General features: G+C 36.3%; 1 protein-coding gene across 1 annotated transcript in view; it reads left to right on the forward strand.

Moving 5' to 3' along the window:
• NKCC (sodium potassium chloride cotransporter) overlaps positions 1 to 17,124 on the forward strand; it is an 86,091-nt gene extending 68,967 nt beyond the window's left edge. The window contains exons 5-16 of the mRNA XM_089644166.1: positions 64 to 172; positions 713 to 852; positions 2,909 to 3,100; positions 4,370 to 4,601; positions 6,063 to 6,184; positions 6,601 to 6,736; positions 8,704 to 8,915; positions 12,003 to 12,244; positions 12,995 to 13,254; positions 13,972 to 14,272; positions 14,506 to 14,651; positions 15,357 to 17,124. Of these exons, the coding sequence (XP_089500292.1) occupies positions 64 to 172; positions 713 to 852; positions 2,909 to 3,100; positions 4,370 to 4,601; positions 6,063 to 6,184; positions 6,601 to 6,736; positions 8,704 to 8,915; positions 12,003 to 12,244; positions 12,995 to 13,254; positions 13,972 to 14,272; positions 14,506 to 14,651; positions 15,357 to 15,604 (2,340 nt within the window). The 3' untranslated portion in view covers positions 15,605 to 17,124. The remainder of the gene's footprint in view (positions 1 to 63; positions 173 to 712; positions 853 to 2,908; positions 3,101 to 4,369; positions 4,602 to 6,062; positions 6,185 to 6,600; positions 6,737 to 8,703; positions 8,916 to 12,002; positions 12,245 to 12,994; positions 13,255 to 13,971; positions 14,273 to 14,505; positions 14,652 to 15,356) is intronic.
• The last annotated feature ends 1,183 nt before the right edge of the window (positions 17,125 to 18,307 follow it).

Genomic DNA, 18,307 nt, shown 5'->3' on the forward strand with positions numbered 1-18,307 from the left:
TTGTTATAGCATTATTTTTCTTTTTTTATGATCCATTAATTTAGCTGTTTTGTGACATTTCAGAACTTCTTGATTGCAATCATCGTCGGCGCTATTCTGGACTTCATAATCGGCACAGCCATTGGGCCAACAGATGATCTGGAGAAAGCCAGGGGATTTTCTGGCTTTCAACGTTAGTATTATTCTTTCATATCTAAACAATAAAACAACATCTAAAATCTGCACATATCTCCCAATAAACAAAATTTCGATCCGTGATCTTCAACATCATGAAATTAGCTTAGTTTTTTATTCTGGATTTTCATTTCAATGGTTATTACAAATATATAAATATATCCACCAAAAAAATCTCGATGCCGTAGAGTTTAATTGATATCTTTCAAACAATTACGAGTATTCAATTTAAAAAATGAATTTATGAAATTAGGCTGAATCTGGGAAACTATACTTTACTGGATGTTTATACGTTGATAGGTTGTTTTATAAACATTATGAACTTTCTGGCCCATCAGTAACAACAACAACAACAACTGTTCAAAACAAGCATTCTAATACTACTGCTGTGTGATTGCATTCCAACATTAAGTTATATATTGTCATTTTTTGGTGCGGTACTATTTCCAAACTATGGATTTTGCCTGAATGGTAGTGCATTAGTATAATAAATATCTGAAAATCCTTTCCCTTGCTTGAAAATTGTATTTGTTTCTAGTGGAAGTATTTGAACAAAACTGGAAGGCAGACTACCGCTACAGTGAAAAGGTGAACCAAGACTTCTTCTCCGTGTTTGCCATCTTCTTCCCCTCTGTTACTGGTATCCAGGCTGGCGCCAACATCTCTGGGGATCTGAAGGTTTGTCCATTCACGAGTTCTTGAATGATACATCATCATTTGTACAGTCCATCCATCCATCATTAGTAACAAGGCCGATTAAAGTACAGGTCTTGGCTCGTCTCGGATTTTGAAGTATTACGTGATCAAGTCAGTGCCATCAAGCAACGTCAGTTTAGAGATAATGCCAGCGATTGTTTTTGATACTCTTTGTTACTGCTGATTTGCGTATTGTTTTACCAGCGTGATCAGACTATTTTAAAAGTGAAGTTTACTTATCGACTGTACTGACTTGACATATTGTTTGATGGTGTTTTCACACACACGAAGTATTAAATTCCCTGGGTCTAAATTTATAATTTAGTTAACACAGATTAACCTATTCTATGGAAGCGAGTCCCTATAGAGCATCCAATCATTCGCATCCCTATCTGGCTTCTGACAAAAAATTAATTATTCACGATTCCCAGACCTCGACGAATCTCGTTTGTTTCATTTGGTACGTCTCTGAAATAATCTTTAAAAGCTGTTTATAAAAGACGTAGAATTCGAGAAATCGTTTTTGTACCTCCCGTGGGCATGAATTATTTAACCAAACTTTGAGACAGCTAGCAACCAAGAATATCAATCGGGCTGCTTTACTCGTGAATTCTTCAGATTTTTTATATCTCACTGGCATTGCTACTTTAATATTGAAAATTAGTTCCAGCGATCTTTTTGACTTGCGACATTTATATATACCGTTTTTTACTGTCAAAAGTTTAAGCCCGGAATGTAGCGACTTCATTAATTTTTAAGAGAATCAAAGGTATAATTACTGGACACGGTTAATACTCACGACTTATTTAAAAAAACTTATTATTCCATAAATTACATCATTGAATATAATTGAACAACTCTCAAAAGAAAAATATGAAAAAGAAAACTCAGGAAAAGATTCGGCCACATACAGAAATTGCACCCAGGACCTCAGCCTTTGCTCCAATTCGACCATATCAACTTCGGTCATTTGGTCAACCGTATCATACTTCGACTAAGAACTACTAACATTATCTTCATTTTCTTAACGCATACATTTATACGTGATTCCAAGATTCCACCTGAATTTAATCGCAATCTAGATAGTGTCTTGGATACATTATGTGAGCAAAGCCCCGCCAATTCGATGTCCTGGGTCCAATCCCTAGATGGGACCGAATCTTTTTCTGAGTTGGTTATTATCTTCAATGATTAAATATTGCAATTCGTGGTTTTGCTCAACAAGTTATTTCATTATAAAATACTAAAATTCCACTAAAACCTACTTAAAACTGTCAACTGTACCAACAAAAGTATTGTGTGTGTTGTTCAGCGTGGATATTTCTCCAGCTGTATTACTCGAGAGCTTCTTCTCTTCGCAAAAAAAACAGATAATTATAAATTTTCTCGACCTAACTAACATATTTTTCTTGTACTTTTGAAATTAAACAACAAGACTAAGATCAGAACAAAGAATGATAATACCAAAAATGAATACATCGTTTGGACAACGTTTCCATGTATTATTTTTGGGTGCATAGTGGGTTCAAGCCGCAATGCACTAAGTTAAAACAATCCCTCTTCAAAAGCAAATTACCATATGGCTGATAAAAAGTGGCAGAACGAAATAGGAAAGCTTCCTGAATTAAATTATTGTCTGACTGAAGAAAGATCCTTAAGTGAAATCATTCCGACTTTATCCGTATTATCGTATATATATTTATTATTTTTGTTTGTATTACGATATATGTACAACATCGTATTGTTATTGTTTATATGTTCTTATTTATGTTACCACCATTTATGTTAATTAAAAATAAATAAATTGCAAGCAAAGAGGAGGTCGATTCGAGGGTCCCTTCTGACACCCTAGTAAGCCCCCAGACCTCCACCCTGGCCCCCAGACGTTCGCAAATTCAGACAAGTTAATAATATAAATTATTACCATTGTGAATAGTGACCCCTAGCCGAAAAATCTTAGAACATATTTCAATCTGACATTTTTTACTCCAATTTTTATCATTTTCAAAACTCGAAAATGCTTTATTTCATTTCTTAGGACCCCGCGTCATCCATCCCCAAAGGTACGCTACTGGCCTTGCTGATCTCCATGATCAGCTACGCGGTGTTCGTGCTGTTCGCGGGCGGTGCCGCCCTAAGGGACGCCTCTGGCAACATCACAGACCTGGTCAACGGAACCATCTCCAGCTGCATGCCCAACTGCGAATACGGACTGCACAACAGTTACTCCGTAAGTATATTTTATGCATTTCATGGTTTTTGGTCTGGCTTGTTTAACTTGCGTGTGAATTCTGGAATACCCCAATGTGCTCAAATGGTTAATCTTTCGAAAAATTACGTGATAGGGTTTTTGAGTTAATTTTTGAAATATTAATAACTTTGTCAAAATTCAAAGGAGTGACTCGTAAAGAGTTGTAAATCGAGCGTGCTGTGGATGTTTTGTTTGTAATAGAGTCAAGGGCTTAGCTATAGCATTCACACTGTGAGGGGTTCAAAGGGGGGGGGGGTGAACCCCCTTGCAAACTACCAAAACTTGTTTTTTTACATAACATTGATCAAAGAGATGGTGCAAATAAAATTGTCGTATTTTCCAGGAATGTCATCTACTAGTACTATTCTGTTATTTCCTACGCAATACTGAGGCCGATAGGGTAGGTTAACCTGCTAAAGCCCTCCCCTTCCCCTTCTGTATATGCCCTTGACTAGAGTTCGCATCACTGTGTACAGAATTGTTTAGACAACAATAGGTCACCTTGCTCTGGGATACGCGATTTTGAATTCCAGGGGCCAAAATAATTCTTCCAGGTTCTGCATTATTATTACTAACTGTGATGATTGTTTGTTTTTTTAAATGAGCTGGATAACCAAGTAATATGTCTTATATATTAGGTAGTCTCTTGTGGGTAGATTATAAACTGGTTATTGTTAGCACTAGGGTACAAGTTCAGAAGGTTTTAATATTAATAACATACCACAGCCACTATCATGATGTCTCATGCACACACAGTTATTTCTTTCATACGTGTAGACACACGTTATTTACACTAAAAGATATCTAGATATTCGTAATGGATTCTATCTCCCAGCCTGCAGGACTAATTTGCCAATGGTCATGCCTGTGGGGAGAGCAATCTTGCTTTTGAACAAAATCAATTCGGATTTTGACGTATTTAACCTCAATGAAGCTGCCTTTAAAAAGCAAGCTCCGTTACTACTAGTATAGTTGATATACCAACTGTTTGTGTTTGTATAATTCTCCTTTAAAATGTATTTAAATCACAAAATTGAATTGAATTGTAATAATTGCAGGTAATAAATGTTCAGGGATCTGTTAGCCCTAGGGGGGAAGGGATACCATCCAACCAATTTCGAGAATTTGAACTACTTTAAATATTGATATTTTACATCAATTGATAAAACTTATTTTGATACTCTCTTTCTGTGGGATCGTTGTTTTCATCTTCAACTGCATTTAATTTATACAATTTTTCCTCTTCAGGTAATGCAACTGATGTCCGGCTGGGGTCCCTTCATCTACGCCGGTTGCTTCGCGGCCACGCTCAGCACGGCTCTCACCAACCTGCTCTCAGTGCCTAGGCTCATCCAGGCGCTGGGCATCGACCGCATCTACCCCGGCCTTATATTCTTCTCCAAAGGCTACGGCAAGGCTGGCGAGCCCTACAGAGGATATGTGCTCACCTTTTTCGTGGCAGTCGTCTTTTTATTGATTGGTAAGTCTTTGTTTTGTTATTTTTGCGAATGGTTTTTGAAATAAATAACGCTTTCTTCTTCAGTCGGGAGACTAATGTCAGTTCTGTTATGCTCTCAATATCTCTGTCTACCTAACTGCTAGCTCACCTCGCTTCTGAACTGGAGGGGCGAAGCTATATACTAAAGACATCTCTTGAATGACTTTATAAACTTTATGAGCTATTAGCACTAGTGCCATCCATGTTACATAGCTTGAAATATCACAATTATTTTAGTATAATTCTATTTTATGTAATACATCATTGTGTGTTACATCTTTCTAATTTCGTGTTTAACTTTCTACATTACGTTCTTACGTTACTTGTAATAATGCTATTGGGATGTTGATATGAAGTTGCGTGGCCCAGTGCATAAGTAATTTCTGTGTATTGTTCTTCTCTTCCATTCGTATTTTTCCTCCAGTATGCGAATTTCGTTTAACTACACATGGTGTAAAATCTGATTTTATCTGAAAGGACAATTTTATGAACTGGATTCTACAGTTTTTTGCAAAACATACTGGAATCGATTTTTTGCTTACTTACTCTAATATAATTACATATTATAGGGATAGCCCGATTTTAACAAGTGTAATACACTTTCAGTATCGTATACGATTAGGGTTTTTTTTATTTATTACAAGATAATACATTACAAAATTATAACAAATTTATAATGTATTATTATTCCCAGTGAGTTTACAAAACTCATTTCGGGAAGAACAACGTTAGATTAAAGACAAGACAACATAAGTACATTAAAATAAATAAACGCAGAAGTTATTTTCAAGTTCCAAAGAAAGAATGTCTCAATCATTAATAAAACTGCTGAGGAAATAGCTTTTAAGAGCTTTTGCCAATGTTTTTTTGTTCGTTGCCGGAAGTTTTAGGTTACTAGGTAATGCGTTGTATTGCTTATGTGCAATGTATTGTAAGGAGTTAATTCTAAATTTAGTCGTGGAAGTAGATGACGATAAGTGTATTTGATTTTGTGATCGTGTTTTGTGCTGGTGTATGTCGTAATTAAAGACTGGTTTAGTGTTGGTGTGTGAGGAGTGTTGACTTATTTGTAGAATGGCAGTTGTGATGTTATACTTTGGCTTAATGGTAAAAGGAAGTATTTGTGTCTGTCAGTAAATATCTTTGACATGCGTATCCCAGGGTAGATTATATATATTCCGTACGGCTCTATTTTGAATGACTTGTATTTCGGAACTTTTTTTGTTGGTAATGGTACCCCAGATACTAACTAGATAACTCAGATGGGAGTGGATCATAGCATAATATGTGGCACGCAGTAGAGATGTGGGGAGCACACCTTGGAGTCGATAGAGTACACCGGTTATCGGGGAAATTTTGGATTTTTCATTCTCAACATGGGAGTTCCACGAGAGGTTAGAATCTATGAGTAACCCCTAATATCCATATTGTTTTGTTTTACAGCTGAACTAAACTTGATTGCTCCACTGATCTCAAACTTCTATCTGGCTTCCTATGCGCTCATCAACTTCTGCACCTTCCACGCCGCCCTCATCAAGCCTCTGGGCTGGAGGCCTACTTTCAGAGTAAATATTTTAATATATCTATTATTTTTTATAATGAACCATGACTCCGGGCCTCATGCTCGACTCTTCAAGATCACATATTGTTGTATTTGGTTTGTTTAACTATCCCGCAGCCAAGTGGGGGAGTAGGTAGTACCCTCCTTACATTAGCTTAAATATTTGACATATCATTTTAGTATTTTACGTATTCCTGCGCAAATACATAAGTTACCATTATTAATTGACTGAATACTTGGGATTTCTGTAGTTTAAAATCCCATACGACAGAAAACTCATGGGGTCGTCGGTAGACCCACTTGCTTACAGACGTTTTGTTTGGCATCTTGGCCTGTCAAGAGTTAAATTTATCAATCATCAACCCAAAGTGACCAAAAATGTATGTTTTCTCTAGCTGTGTGTATTTTGTTTATTTCCAGTACTACAACATGTGGCTGAGCCTTGCCGGATTCATTATGTGCGTGACCATCATGTTCCTCATCGACTGGACAACGTCACTCGTCACTTTCATCATTATCTTTGCACTTTACCTGATTGTCGTTTACAGGAAACCAGGTCAGTAACAAAAAAACTTTAACAGTTTCAAAAGTTTTCGAGTATGTTAATTATCTTACTGTTTCCTTATTTAAAATCAAGCAAATTATCAGGAAACATTGTTTATTTGCCGATATTTTAAGACAGATCAAGGTACTCTGAAAAAAAATCACAGTATCCGCGTTTTCGTATTTAAAAAAACTCGGCTATCGTGGCTAATCGTAACACATTTTTTCAACGTTCGCAGGGACGAACTTGCCAACAAATGAAGCCAGTGAAACATTTTTATAGTTTTTTTTATTAGTTATTTGTTTTTAGTCAAATTTGTCATATTATTGAGCTGATCGATTACTCGGTGGGTATGGCGCTCAATTGAATGTTGAATTGACCGAGTTTGAGCAAAACCTCCTAGATTGCAAGGCCAGGAAACTGAATCAAATCAGCCTCCTAACTTGTATATGTAACCTCTCCAGCGTTTGAGAGTCATATATGACCGGGCGTCCATATTTTATAAAAGTTTTTTTACTTTTTTTTTCTATCATGCAAAAATAAACAATTTTTTGACGTTGGAAAGAGAAATAATAATTCTTTCCAGTTTGCCTCAAATATTTATACTGGAATCCATTAATAAAATCCTAAAAATAGCCAAAATGTTAATTCATATTTCGCGCCACTATGATGACAATCGGTTTAACTTTAAAATTTATTTTTTATTATATGAACGAGATAAAAGTGAAAGTGCAGTTTTCTTCCAAATTCCCCGAATAAAATGAATATGTTTTCGAAATATGGAGTTCTCTAAATTGTAAAAAATTAAATAAAAATGTGTTTAGCGTTTTTGATAAAAATTTTAACGTTTGATATTAAAATTATACTATTAAGAATTAGTAATGTTTATTTTAAATGCATTCACCGGTAAACAGTATTTTTTTAGGGAAAATTAAAAAATAAGATGTAGGTATGTAGCGCTGAAATAAAAAATGGCAAACTGTAGAAATGTGATGAATCTACTGAAGGGTTGGAATGTTTTAAAAAATACGAATGAATTGAAAAAAACATTATAAACTATTTTTTTGTAAAATCCAGTACAAGTTAGGAGGCTGCTTTGAATGAATGTCCCGGACTTGTGATCTAGGAGGTTTTGGTTTGAGTCGCTCAGCGGATTGCCTCGTGATAGAGAGTTAAAACTACAACCTCCTGAAAATAAAATGCGTACACTACGGATGACGTATTAAATAGGTGCTAATGATAAATCTTGGAAAATAGACCCACAAAAGTTAAAATAAAAAAAACGGGGGTAGTATATCTACCCCACCGTTATTTTTTGCGTGAAAAAGTATCTCTTTCGTCACTGGGCATAATTTAAAAAGCTTAATTTTTATAGCATCTCAAGATCTACACGACGACGCACGGAAAACATGTGTAACCTTTTCCGTTACGGAGTTATGACATTTTTTGGTTGCTTAGGGTGATTTTCGAGGCTCTTATCTGACTCCCTTGATGACGTAAACACACTAACGAGCAACTGACAATTGTCAGTTTTTAGAATATACACGCCAATTATTGGCGCCACAAGCCTTAAACGAGATATATGTAAATATTTGGCGACAACAAATGCGTTTCATCTTAAATTTTTAGCCTAGCCTTTTTGAAACGTTTTCACCTTAAAATTTCATTCTTACCTCAGAGAGCAGTGATCAGTCGAAAGTCCGGTCCAGTTCGCTCCATTCAGTGTTATTGACTTCTTGAAGGTCTTGACAAAGTTGATTATATTAGGTTCACTTTGAAATATACCGGAACACCTACGCCAACAACGACTCACCCTCTTGATCGAAGAGGACTGTATATCTTCCATGGTTGTGTATCCTTGAATTTCTAATCTATGTCCTACGAACATTTAAAGGATGTAACAAACAAGATTTGGAATAAAGAATTCGTCCGTAAAAAACTTATTTCTCACTTACATATTACTTATTCTTCTTCTCCAGACGTAAATTGGGGTTCATCAACCCAAGCGCAGACCTACAAGACAGCCCTGACATCTGCCTTCAGGATGACTAACATCGACGAGCACGTGAAGAACTACAGACCCCAGATTCTGGTTCTCTCAGGGAAACCCCAGACCAGGCCACCACTAGTGGACCTCGCCTACCTTATCACCAAGAACAACTCGCTTCTACTGTGTGGAGATATATCTCAGGTAATTTTGCTAGATTATCATTGATTATTGTGATTATTATCACATTGTTCTTTCTACAGAAGGATGGTTTCCTTCAAACCAATTTTTTTTAATTAAATTTGATGCACTGTATTTATGCTATTTGTGGAGACAATGAGGTTTAGCACGGGCGATCGACAAAGCCCTATGTCAATGCGATATTGACGAAAAACGTCATTTATGGTCAGTTAACGATATTTGTGAGCACGGTCAGAAAATGATTCCGGTTGACAAAAGTCGCTACTTTTAGCTCGGCCTCCAAGATGTTAGATAAGCAGTCAATATACACAACTCTTTATAATGTTGTTCGTTATGCAAAATAACTGGCTTATTATTGAGTGGGGCTATTGATTTTCAAAATCACATGCAGACAGTACTTTTCCTCTTATTTTTAACGCCAAGCATAACATAGAATGGTATTCCTTGAGGTCTAGCACGGACGGTCGATAAAACCCTATCTCAATACGATATTGACGAAATATGGTCAGTTAGCGATATTTGCGAACACGGTAGGCATCAAATTTTATTTTTCTAGTTGATGGATTAGTAACTTCCCGGGGGATCCCTCTAGAAACAATGGAGATTTTATTACTACATTCATTAGAAATAATTAAAATAAACCCCACGGAAATATCAATATTCTAGGCTTGCTAGGGTAATGTAGACCGTAGGTTCGTCCATTACGCCGGGCCGCACTTCTAATATGGTTTTTACACGACTTCATCACTTATTTCGTTAAGATTCCCACTTTATTTTAGAGATTTGTCGCAGGTCTATCCATTACACCAGGTCCGCGAGTCGCATATTTTTGTGCAAGGCTGCTTCAATTACGTAGTTAAGATTCTGGATTTATTTTAGGATATTGTCTCATCTTAAAGGTTTATAGGTATAACAAAAATCAAAATATTACCTATTTTTAATTATATCAATTTAGTATTCACAATTTCATAAGTAGCAAAAGTCTGGTCTAATTTTCACTCGACAAAGACCATTTTAAAGTCATTATCAAGTTAAATCACAGATGTACCGATCATTACACTACCGCGTTACGCGTAATTCCAAAGGTTATTGTGTGGTGTCTATGCCTAGTTTAGGGATCAATAACCTAGAAGATATTCATTATCTAACAATCACAGAACTCATTGTGATGTATTGCGGTTGTCTGCCGTTATCTGGGCCAATGGTGTTCTGAAAACGTGATGCTAAACAATTACTAAGGTGTAGAATCATCAAATGGACACGGAATACTAATCTCGGAGAGTACTAATCTTGACACCGCTTTGTCATTTCCATAATACTAATTTAGTCCTTTGAAACTGATCACAATTATATTTATAGTTAGTCTTTACTGGACACAGGGGTAAACAGTAGGAGTATTACCGGAACCACACAGAAAAAATTTAAACTAACTAACAATCACGCCGTTTCCCCGCAGGGGTAGGCAGAGAGGACGGACCTCCAAACACTCGTCTTGGCAAACACTCCTTGCCTCATTCACATTCATACATCGTCTCACACATACTCTTCTATTATTATGACTCTTGACATGGCCCGACTCATGTATCTGATTCACTTGATCGTGCCATGTCTTCCTCGGGCGTTCCCGACTTCTGCTACCATTCACATTTGCGTCATGTATTCTCCTTATACTCCTTTCTCCGCTCATTCGCTCTACATGTCCAAACCATCTAAGCGTCTCTTTCTTATTATTATTACTCATTACGCTTATATCAGACTTTCACTATTTACGGATCTCACACGATCATACATGGTTTTACCACACATACGTTTCAGGGATCTCATTTCTACAGCATACAGTCTACTTTCATCCTTTCTCTGCCAGTTTCATGCCTCACTTCCATACATTAGGGTAGGTACTAGAACTCTATTGTGGACTGCTAGCTTCGCCTCTTTGTACAAATTTTTCTTAGCGCCAACTGCGTTCAGTCCTCCACCAAGCATTTACCCTTCTTTCAACATCTCTGTCAGCCTTCCCATATCTCGTAAACCTACTTCCTAAAAAACAAAAATATTTTCGAAAAGGCCGCACAAGCAATTATTGTAAATTGACAATGACGCTAAAATGGGCCGTAACGTGTATTTACACGTAAAACAACATATTTCCTCCACAGTTTTTCAAATACATTTTTAAGAAATTATTACAAAACCCAGAGAAAGGTATAACATAAAGGACAGGTACTTATGTATGCACCTACATTACTAGAAAGCAGTTTAGACACAAATAAATAAACAATCCAACATCCCTTTTTAATTAAATTTAAATATCTTATTGTCTTACTAATTATAAATCAATTGCTTAGTAAGAAATGATGAGTGTAATGCTAATTAAACTGGGGGCTCGCTTACAGATAAAATTACAGTCATGGATTCTTCGGAAGACGCATTTAAGAAGAAAACCATTCATGGGCGACAATTAGCAAAAAAAAAGTTAAGAAAAAAAGATCCTTGAAACTGGCGCCAAAACTACAAATCTGTTATTTTTTTAAATAAATGTTTAGTTTCAGTGTATTTCCTAGAGCTAGAGACCAACCTTGGGGTGGAGTGGGGGTCCCAGCCAGGCACCGATATTTATTTTATTTTTTATGGTAAATCCACACAGCCAGGCCCCACTGTGTGATCTTCGGGGATACGTCGGAGGGGCTCCGGCTAATTTCCAAAATGTGGAGGTTCGTTGCTTGTGCAATGATGGAGGATTTAGCTAGCAGTGGTTTGAAGTCGCCACGCCTGGATGGGAATCCACATATTTGTCCATTCGGCTGGTTAAGCTGATACTGTCTCCGAAAAATAAATCGAATGCACATATTGGTTTGCGATTCGATCTAGAAAAAAATTTAGGCGCTTTTTCCATGAGTTTGTGAATGAATGTAAGCTCTATACGAACATTAAGCTGCCCCCTCTAGCTTGGAAGCTGGCGATGCCCCTGAAACCGTAATCCTTATAATAATATTATTTTGGGAGCCTATTATCAGCGTGGTGCCCTACCAGATTACCAATAAATCCACCCCTGGGTCCATAGATTATAAAGTGCAATTCTTTTTTGTATTTCAGATCAACATCTCGTACAGGAAGAAGGCGATGAACGACAAGCTGAGCCAGGAGTGGTTGCGAGACCGCAAGATCAAGGCCTTCCTGTCCACTGTGGACGGGTTCAGCTTCGAGTCCGGCGCACGCGCTCTGGTACAGGCCGCGGGCATCGGCAAGCTGGCGCCCAACGTGCTCATGATGGGCTTCAAGCAAGAGTGGCGCACCTGTCCGTGGGAGGATCTCAATGCATACTTTAATGTGCTGCAGTAAGTTGACAACATATTACTTATCACTTGGAATATGAAGATTAACAGCTTCCGCTTCGAATTCCAAGCTGGTGCCTGAAGTGCTCATTATGGGCCTCAAGTTGGAATGGCGCATTTGTCCTTGGAAGACCTGTATGATTCAATGTACCGCAGTAAGTAGACATGTTACTTATTGCTTGGGATAGTCTAAAAATTTACAGCTTCGGCTTCGAGTTCGAAGCTGGCGCCCAACGGGATAATGATGGACTTCAAGAAGCATCCGTGGGAGGATCCCAACGCCTACTTCAATGTGTTGCAGTAAGTAGACTTATTCACTGACATGGTCATTGGCAAAGTGGAAGGTAGGAGAAACAATCAAAGATCACCAATGCGGTGGATTGATGAAGTAACACGCAGCATAAGTGAAGCAGAATTTCTCAGAATTGTTACTTTGGATCTTAAGATGATTCATATTCTGAAATGACCCGGGAATTTGGCAATTTTTAGACATTCAATGATGAATTTGCTGTCCTATCTATGCAGGTTATTTTGAGAATCGCGTAAATATCCATATTTCAAGCGGTTACTATTATTTCTTTTACATTGATATTCGGTTTAATGTCCAGATTTCAATGCCACCTGGAAGAAGTAACAACGAACCAGTTTGATGCTCAGATTTAGTTTTAGTTTACGGTTTCCTCGTTTACTTTTGGAGATGAATTCATCCTTATATTTTGAAGCAAGCATTAACGTAATAATTTTTTTTTCTAGCAATGCCTTCGACAACCGCTTGGCCGTGACAATCCTGCGTCTTTCTGGTGGCCTAGATTTCTCCAAGATAACAGGTGATGATGAGGCTGCCACTCCCGGTGGCGTGCTGACCAGCGGCGCCTCCAGCGGGGACCTGACCATCCAGCACCGGATCCTCAACGGAGGGCAGATGATGCACGCTGACTCTAACTTGGACATCTCGCATATGGTGCAGAATGAAGCCTCCCTGTCCAGTGTCTACACGAATAGTCTACCGAATCGTAAGTTGTCACCTAAAATAAGTACAATTGGTAGGTGTTACAGTCCCTGCTATATTTTTGGCTGCGACGTTTAAAAAATATATAGGTAGTAGATAGTCATCATTTTATATATTTTACCATCATTATCTTAATTAATTCTTAATTTGACGTTTCGTCGTTAGTTTCTTTATTTTGTTCAGTTGTCTATTTTTCTTTATAAATAAAAATAAACGTTCGTTTGCTCAAAAATCTTAAATCTCCGAAAATTTTCCACCGATTTCTTTGAAATGTTGACACAACGGTGCATTCGAATACGCCTGTGTTTTTATATACCTGTATTATATAGTCACCTGTGATAAGTGAAAACGTGTTTTTTTTTTAACAGCGCCATCTGTTGGACGTAAAAGCAACGCGCGCTATTGTTTCTCTATCTGCACTGACAAACTGAGCCACAGCAACGCATGGCGGGGTACAGCTAGTTAAATATAGTGTTTGTTTTGGTTATTGAAATTATATTCTGTTTTTTTTAATCGTTTTTGGAATTTAAAAAAAATCTATTTCATTTCATTCAGTCCTTTCTAAGCTAGAAATTCCTCACGGGTGGGACTAATGACGTTTTTATAAAAAATTTAAATAAAGGCAAATATAATTAAAATTTTCAGGAAATATCTTATTTCAAGGTGTTCAGTTTTCTTTATTCTATTAGATTTGATTAAAATATCTGCGTTTATTTTTCAGCAAAACTAGCAAAACACCAGGTTCTCAACGAGATGAAGCCGAAGAAGAAGGCACTTCAAAAGCAGATCATCTACCAAACCCGTACCGGAATCCAGCTGTCCAAGGACGTTCTCAGCAAGATGACTGTCTTCCAGAAGAAGCCCACGAAGGGAACCATCGACGTCTGGTGGCTGTATGATGACGGAGGCCTCACCATTCTGCTGCCGTATATCATCTCCACGAGGAGTAACTGGGCTGGCTGCAAGTTGAGGGTGTTCGCGCTGACCAACAGAAAGAATGAAATGGAACTTGAAGAGAGAAAGTAAGTATCTACTTTTTGTCATATTTTATTAGACACAAGGGATTCAGTTGCATTATATTGGAAGCAATGAGAAATAGGGATAGTGTTTGGTCAAAACTGATATTTTCGGTTTTGTTATTGTCATTTCGCACGTGAAGGGTGATTATTATGATTATTCCGTCTACTTGACAAAATTCTATCAATAATTTTTAAAGTTATTTTGTAACTTACAAAGCTTGTACTTTCTTTTTCAGCATGGCGAACTTACTGTCGAAGTTCAGGATCGACTACTCCAGCCTGACGATGTTACAAGACATAACGGACAAACCCAAGGCTTCTTCCACTCAACTCTTCAACAGTCTGGTCAATGGCTTCAGGGAATCCGATGGCGCTCGAGATGGTAAGAATAATTTCATTTTACAATTAGTTTAATGTTTAACAGCTCGGTGTAAAATGCTTTTTCGGTTTTCTGTTACTTCTACAAAAACTGTATAAGACGTATGTATACTAATTCTTATTTGCATTAAAAATACCCTTTACACAGGGTCTTCGTTAGTGGTAATCAATGCTCCTCCACTCCTTGTGGTGCTGCGCTGCATGGAGTCAAGTTCTGAACGCCTGTGATATTTGATCACTCCAACACTACGGTGACCTTCATCCACCTCTCCTGCCTTCAAACAGCGAACAACGTGTCCAAAATATCTTAGGACTAGCTGAAGTTCCAAGTGAAGACTAGCACTGTCCGATTTTATGCAGAGTTTTCCTAAATCAGATGTAGACACTAATTTCATCTTATTTTAAACGTCAAGCGTGCAAAATTTCATCTAGAAACGGTGGTAAAAGTGGATGGAATGGCTTTCCAAAATCACATGTACACAGAGAACATTCTCCTGTTTTGAAGTGTCTAAAATTTGATCAATCTTAGAATAAAACTGTAGATTTGTCTATAGAACACAACCACATACCACACTCTTCTTTATTTAGATAGAAGATAGACAGTTGAAAGCCTGTAAAAGATAAAGTCCTGAAGAAAATCCTAAGAAGGAAGTTAATATTACGAAACATTTAACTGCCTAGTTGACTAATATGCTTATTTATTTTACAGAATGCCGTATCACAGACACGGAACTGGACACTCTCCAAGAGAAGACAAACCGCCAGCTCCGTCTGAGAGAGCTTCTTATGGAGAACTCGATGGAGTCTTCGCTGGTTGTGATGTCCCTTCCCATGCCCAGGAAGGGTACCGTGTCCGCGCCCCTCTACATGGCGTGGCTCGAGATCCTCACTAAAGACATGCCCCCAGTGCTCCTCGTCAGAGGAAACCAGACCTCTGTCCTCACTTTCTACTCATAATCTAAATGTTAATGCATTATCACAAAGATGAACATATGTAACTACGAATGTCTATTATGTGAACCATGTGTGAGTCGACTGTGCTGAGCGCAATCACAAAAGCTCATTACACTAATACAAAACATACTATGTATACAGTGCTTTTGTTGTAGAAAAGGAGATGCTGGAACATCGTCGCTTGTTTTTTTTTAAATTATATTGCTTATTTGAACAAACACTTTGTAAAACTACAAAATGTATTATATTCGGCCTCCACCGGTTTCGCTCGGATATTTCAGACACTTAATAAATTAAATTTATTGTAGGAAATAAAATCATTTTCCTTGCTGTCAAAAGGTGGTCCAATGATCTTGGCACACAAAATTGTAGATACTGATTTTGTTTACCACGAAGCTCATGTTGTTTGGTTTGGGTGATAATTATACATATTAATTTTCGAAAGCCCGCTTCCATATTATTCACCTGAACAAATTTTAGGAGTGTTCAGAGCCAATATCTAATAAATGGTAACCAGATAACTCAACACATTACACACCCTTAAAAAGTCATGAAAAGTGATGAAACAACAACTAGGTTAAATAGGTTATGTAGGTAAGGTATAGGTTAGTTTTTTCCATCACTTTTAATGACTTTATATCACTTTTTAAAGGTGTGTTGTGTTGCGTTATCATAGAACCCTAATAAATGTCAGTTTTTCTAGATGTTATGTCTTTTCGAGAGTGATTCTCTTAATTTTTCTTACATTATGACAAATTTTATGCCAAATTGTTAATAATTTTTGGATGATTTGTATAGCGCCGTTTTTGTGCAAAATCACCTCAAGGGCTCTGTACAAATATATGGCACATTTCTACAACTATCTATATTATTACTAACTATAGACTAGTCAAACTATTATCAATTTATGGCTAACGGGTTGCATCCACCTACCAGTTCGTCGATCACCAATAAAAAGCCATATATACACAATGCATTTGATTAATTAACGTGATACTGGAATGTACATATGTTATTATTATTATTTATTTACATTTCATACAGGCAGATAATATACAGTACCATACTTACCTGGTAGGTCACTTGAGATTATTGATGAAGTACTAAAACAATTTTTTTGATTACGTTTAAAACATTGGAAAACCCCTCGATAACATAAGCCGAAACGGTGTTTCGGTGCATCCCTCTACAAAAAAAGCACAGCTTTTATAAAATATATGTATATATGAATCATCATTGTTCAAAGGGTTAAGATTAAATGTGGTAAAGTAACTTATTGTGATCACTAGGAAATATGTAGTTTCTCAAGAAAAATTTATTTTAGGTTAATTAGTTGTACAAACGATAAATGTATTATATTTAGTATCTGGTATTATTAGATGTTGTGTTGCCATCAATAAATATTATATTTAATTATTATATTCCATCCGAATGAAAACAATACATTTTATTTAATAGTTTTTTTAGGTTTAGTAAGTATTTTAAAATACTGGAAATATTTTACATATTCGTAAAAACCTGTTATATTGTGTCTTGTATTATAATTATTATTTATATTTATATTAAATAAATATTTTATTTTAAACCTTTATATTAATTTATTAGTACTCTTTTTACCACTGTAACAGTTTTGAAGAAATCTAACTTTTGGGGTAAACATAACATACTAATAATCTACACATTCATAGATGGCGTTAATTTAATTATTTTAATAAAATACTTTTTTGCAAGTTATGCTTTAAAATATTTTATTTTTATTAATCTTAAGTTCTGTTAGTACATGTCGTCGTGTGTGTTAATAGATTTAGAAATATATTAAAAAAATAAAATATTAAGATAAATTATTTGTTTGCACCCTACATATGCAATATGAATAAATAGTTTTTTTCTGTGTATAAACATAATTATTTCAAAAAAGGTACTAACATTGGATTGAATCTCTGATAAAAATGATTTTGGATTGAATAACCGATACAATATTGAATTTGTTTGCCTTTCTTGGAAGAATTGAGTTTTTGTACCACAAAACTATTTATTCATATTCATATTGCGTATGTACGTGCGCAAACAAATAATTCATCTTAATATTTTAAAGCATAACTTGAAAAAAGTGTTTTTAAATTAACGCCATCTATGAATGCGTAGATTATAACGTATGCTATATTTACCCTTAAGTTATTTCGGCCAATAATTGTTTGCATTTCATACGTAACTAACGTTACCTTATGTAGATAATATTATGTACCCAATTAGATGAGAAATAGCTAGGTTAGCTTTTATTTTACTTTAAATAAAGATGTATTACTGCAATTGAAATAAAGAAAAACAGTTTTTTAATTTCATTTTTTATTCCTCTCTTGTCTCCAGTTCTAGTGTCTTTCCGTCCACCTCTTCCTTTGGATCACTTCCATTGAGGCACCAACTTTAATCTGGAATTTTTTCTATATGCCCAGTCCATTACCACAGCTTTGGAATTAACAGAACCTTCGAGCTCCGAGTCCAAAGCATAAGAATAACATTTTAGTGAGGTCTGTCAAATAAAACATTCCCAAGTTCGGAAAGAAGCCTGTATTGGTATAGTTACGCCAGCCTTAAGTTGTTTGATGCATGATGACAAATAATCCAAATTATTTTTAACTGTCGGCAAAAGTCAGCAAAACATAATACATTTAATTTTTGGAATAACTTGAGTAAAACCTCAAATTG

This window comes from Hesperophylax consimilis, chromosome 2 (assembly GCF_061612785.1).
Source record: "Hesperophylax consimilis isolate HC1 chromosome 2, BYU_Hcon_1.0, whole genome shotgun sequence".
NCBI classification, from domain to species: domain Eukaryota; kingdom Metazoa; phylum Arthropoda; class Insecta; order Trichoptera; family Limnephilidae; genus Hesperophylax; species Hesperophylax consimilis.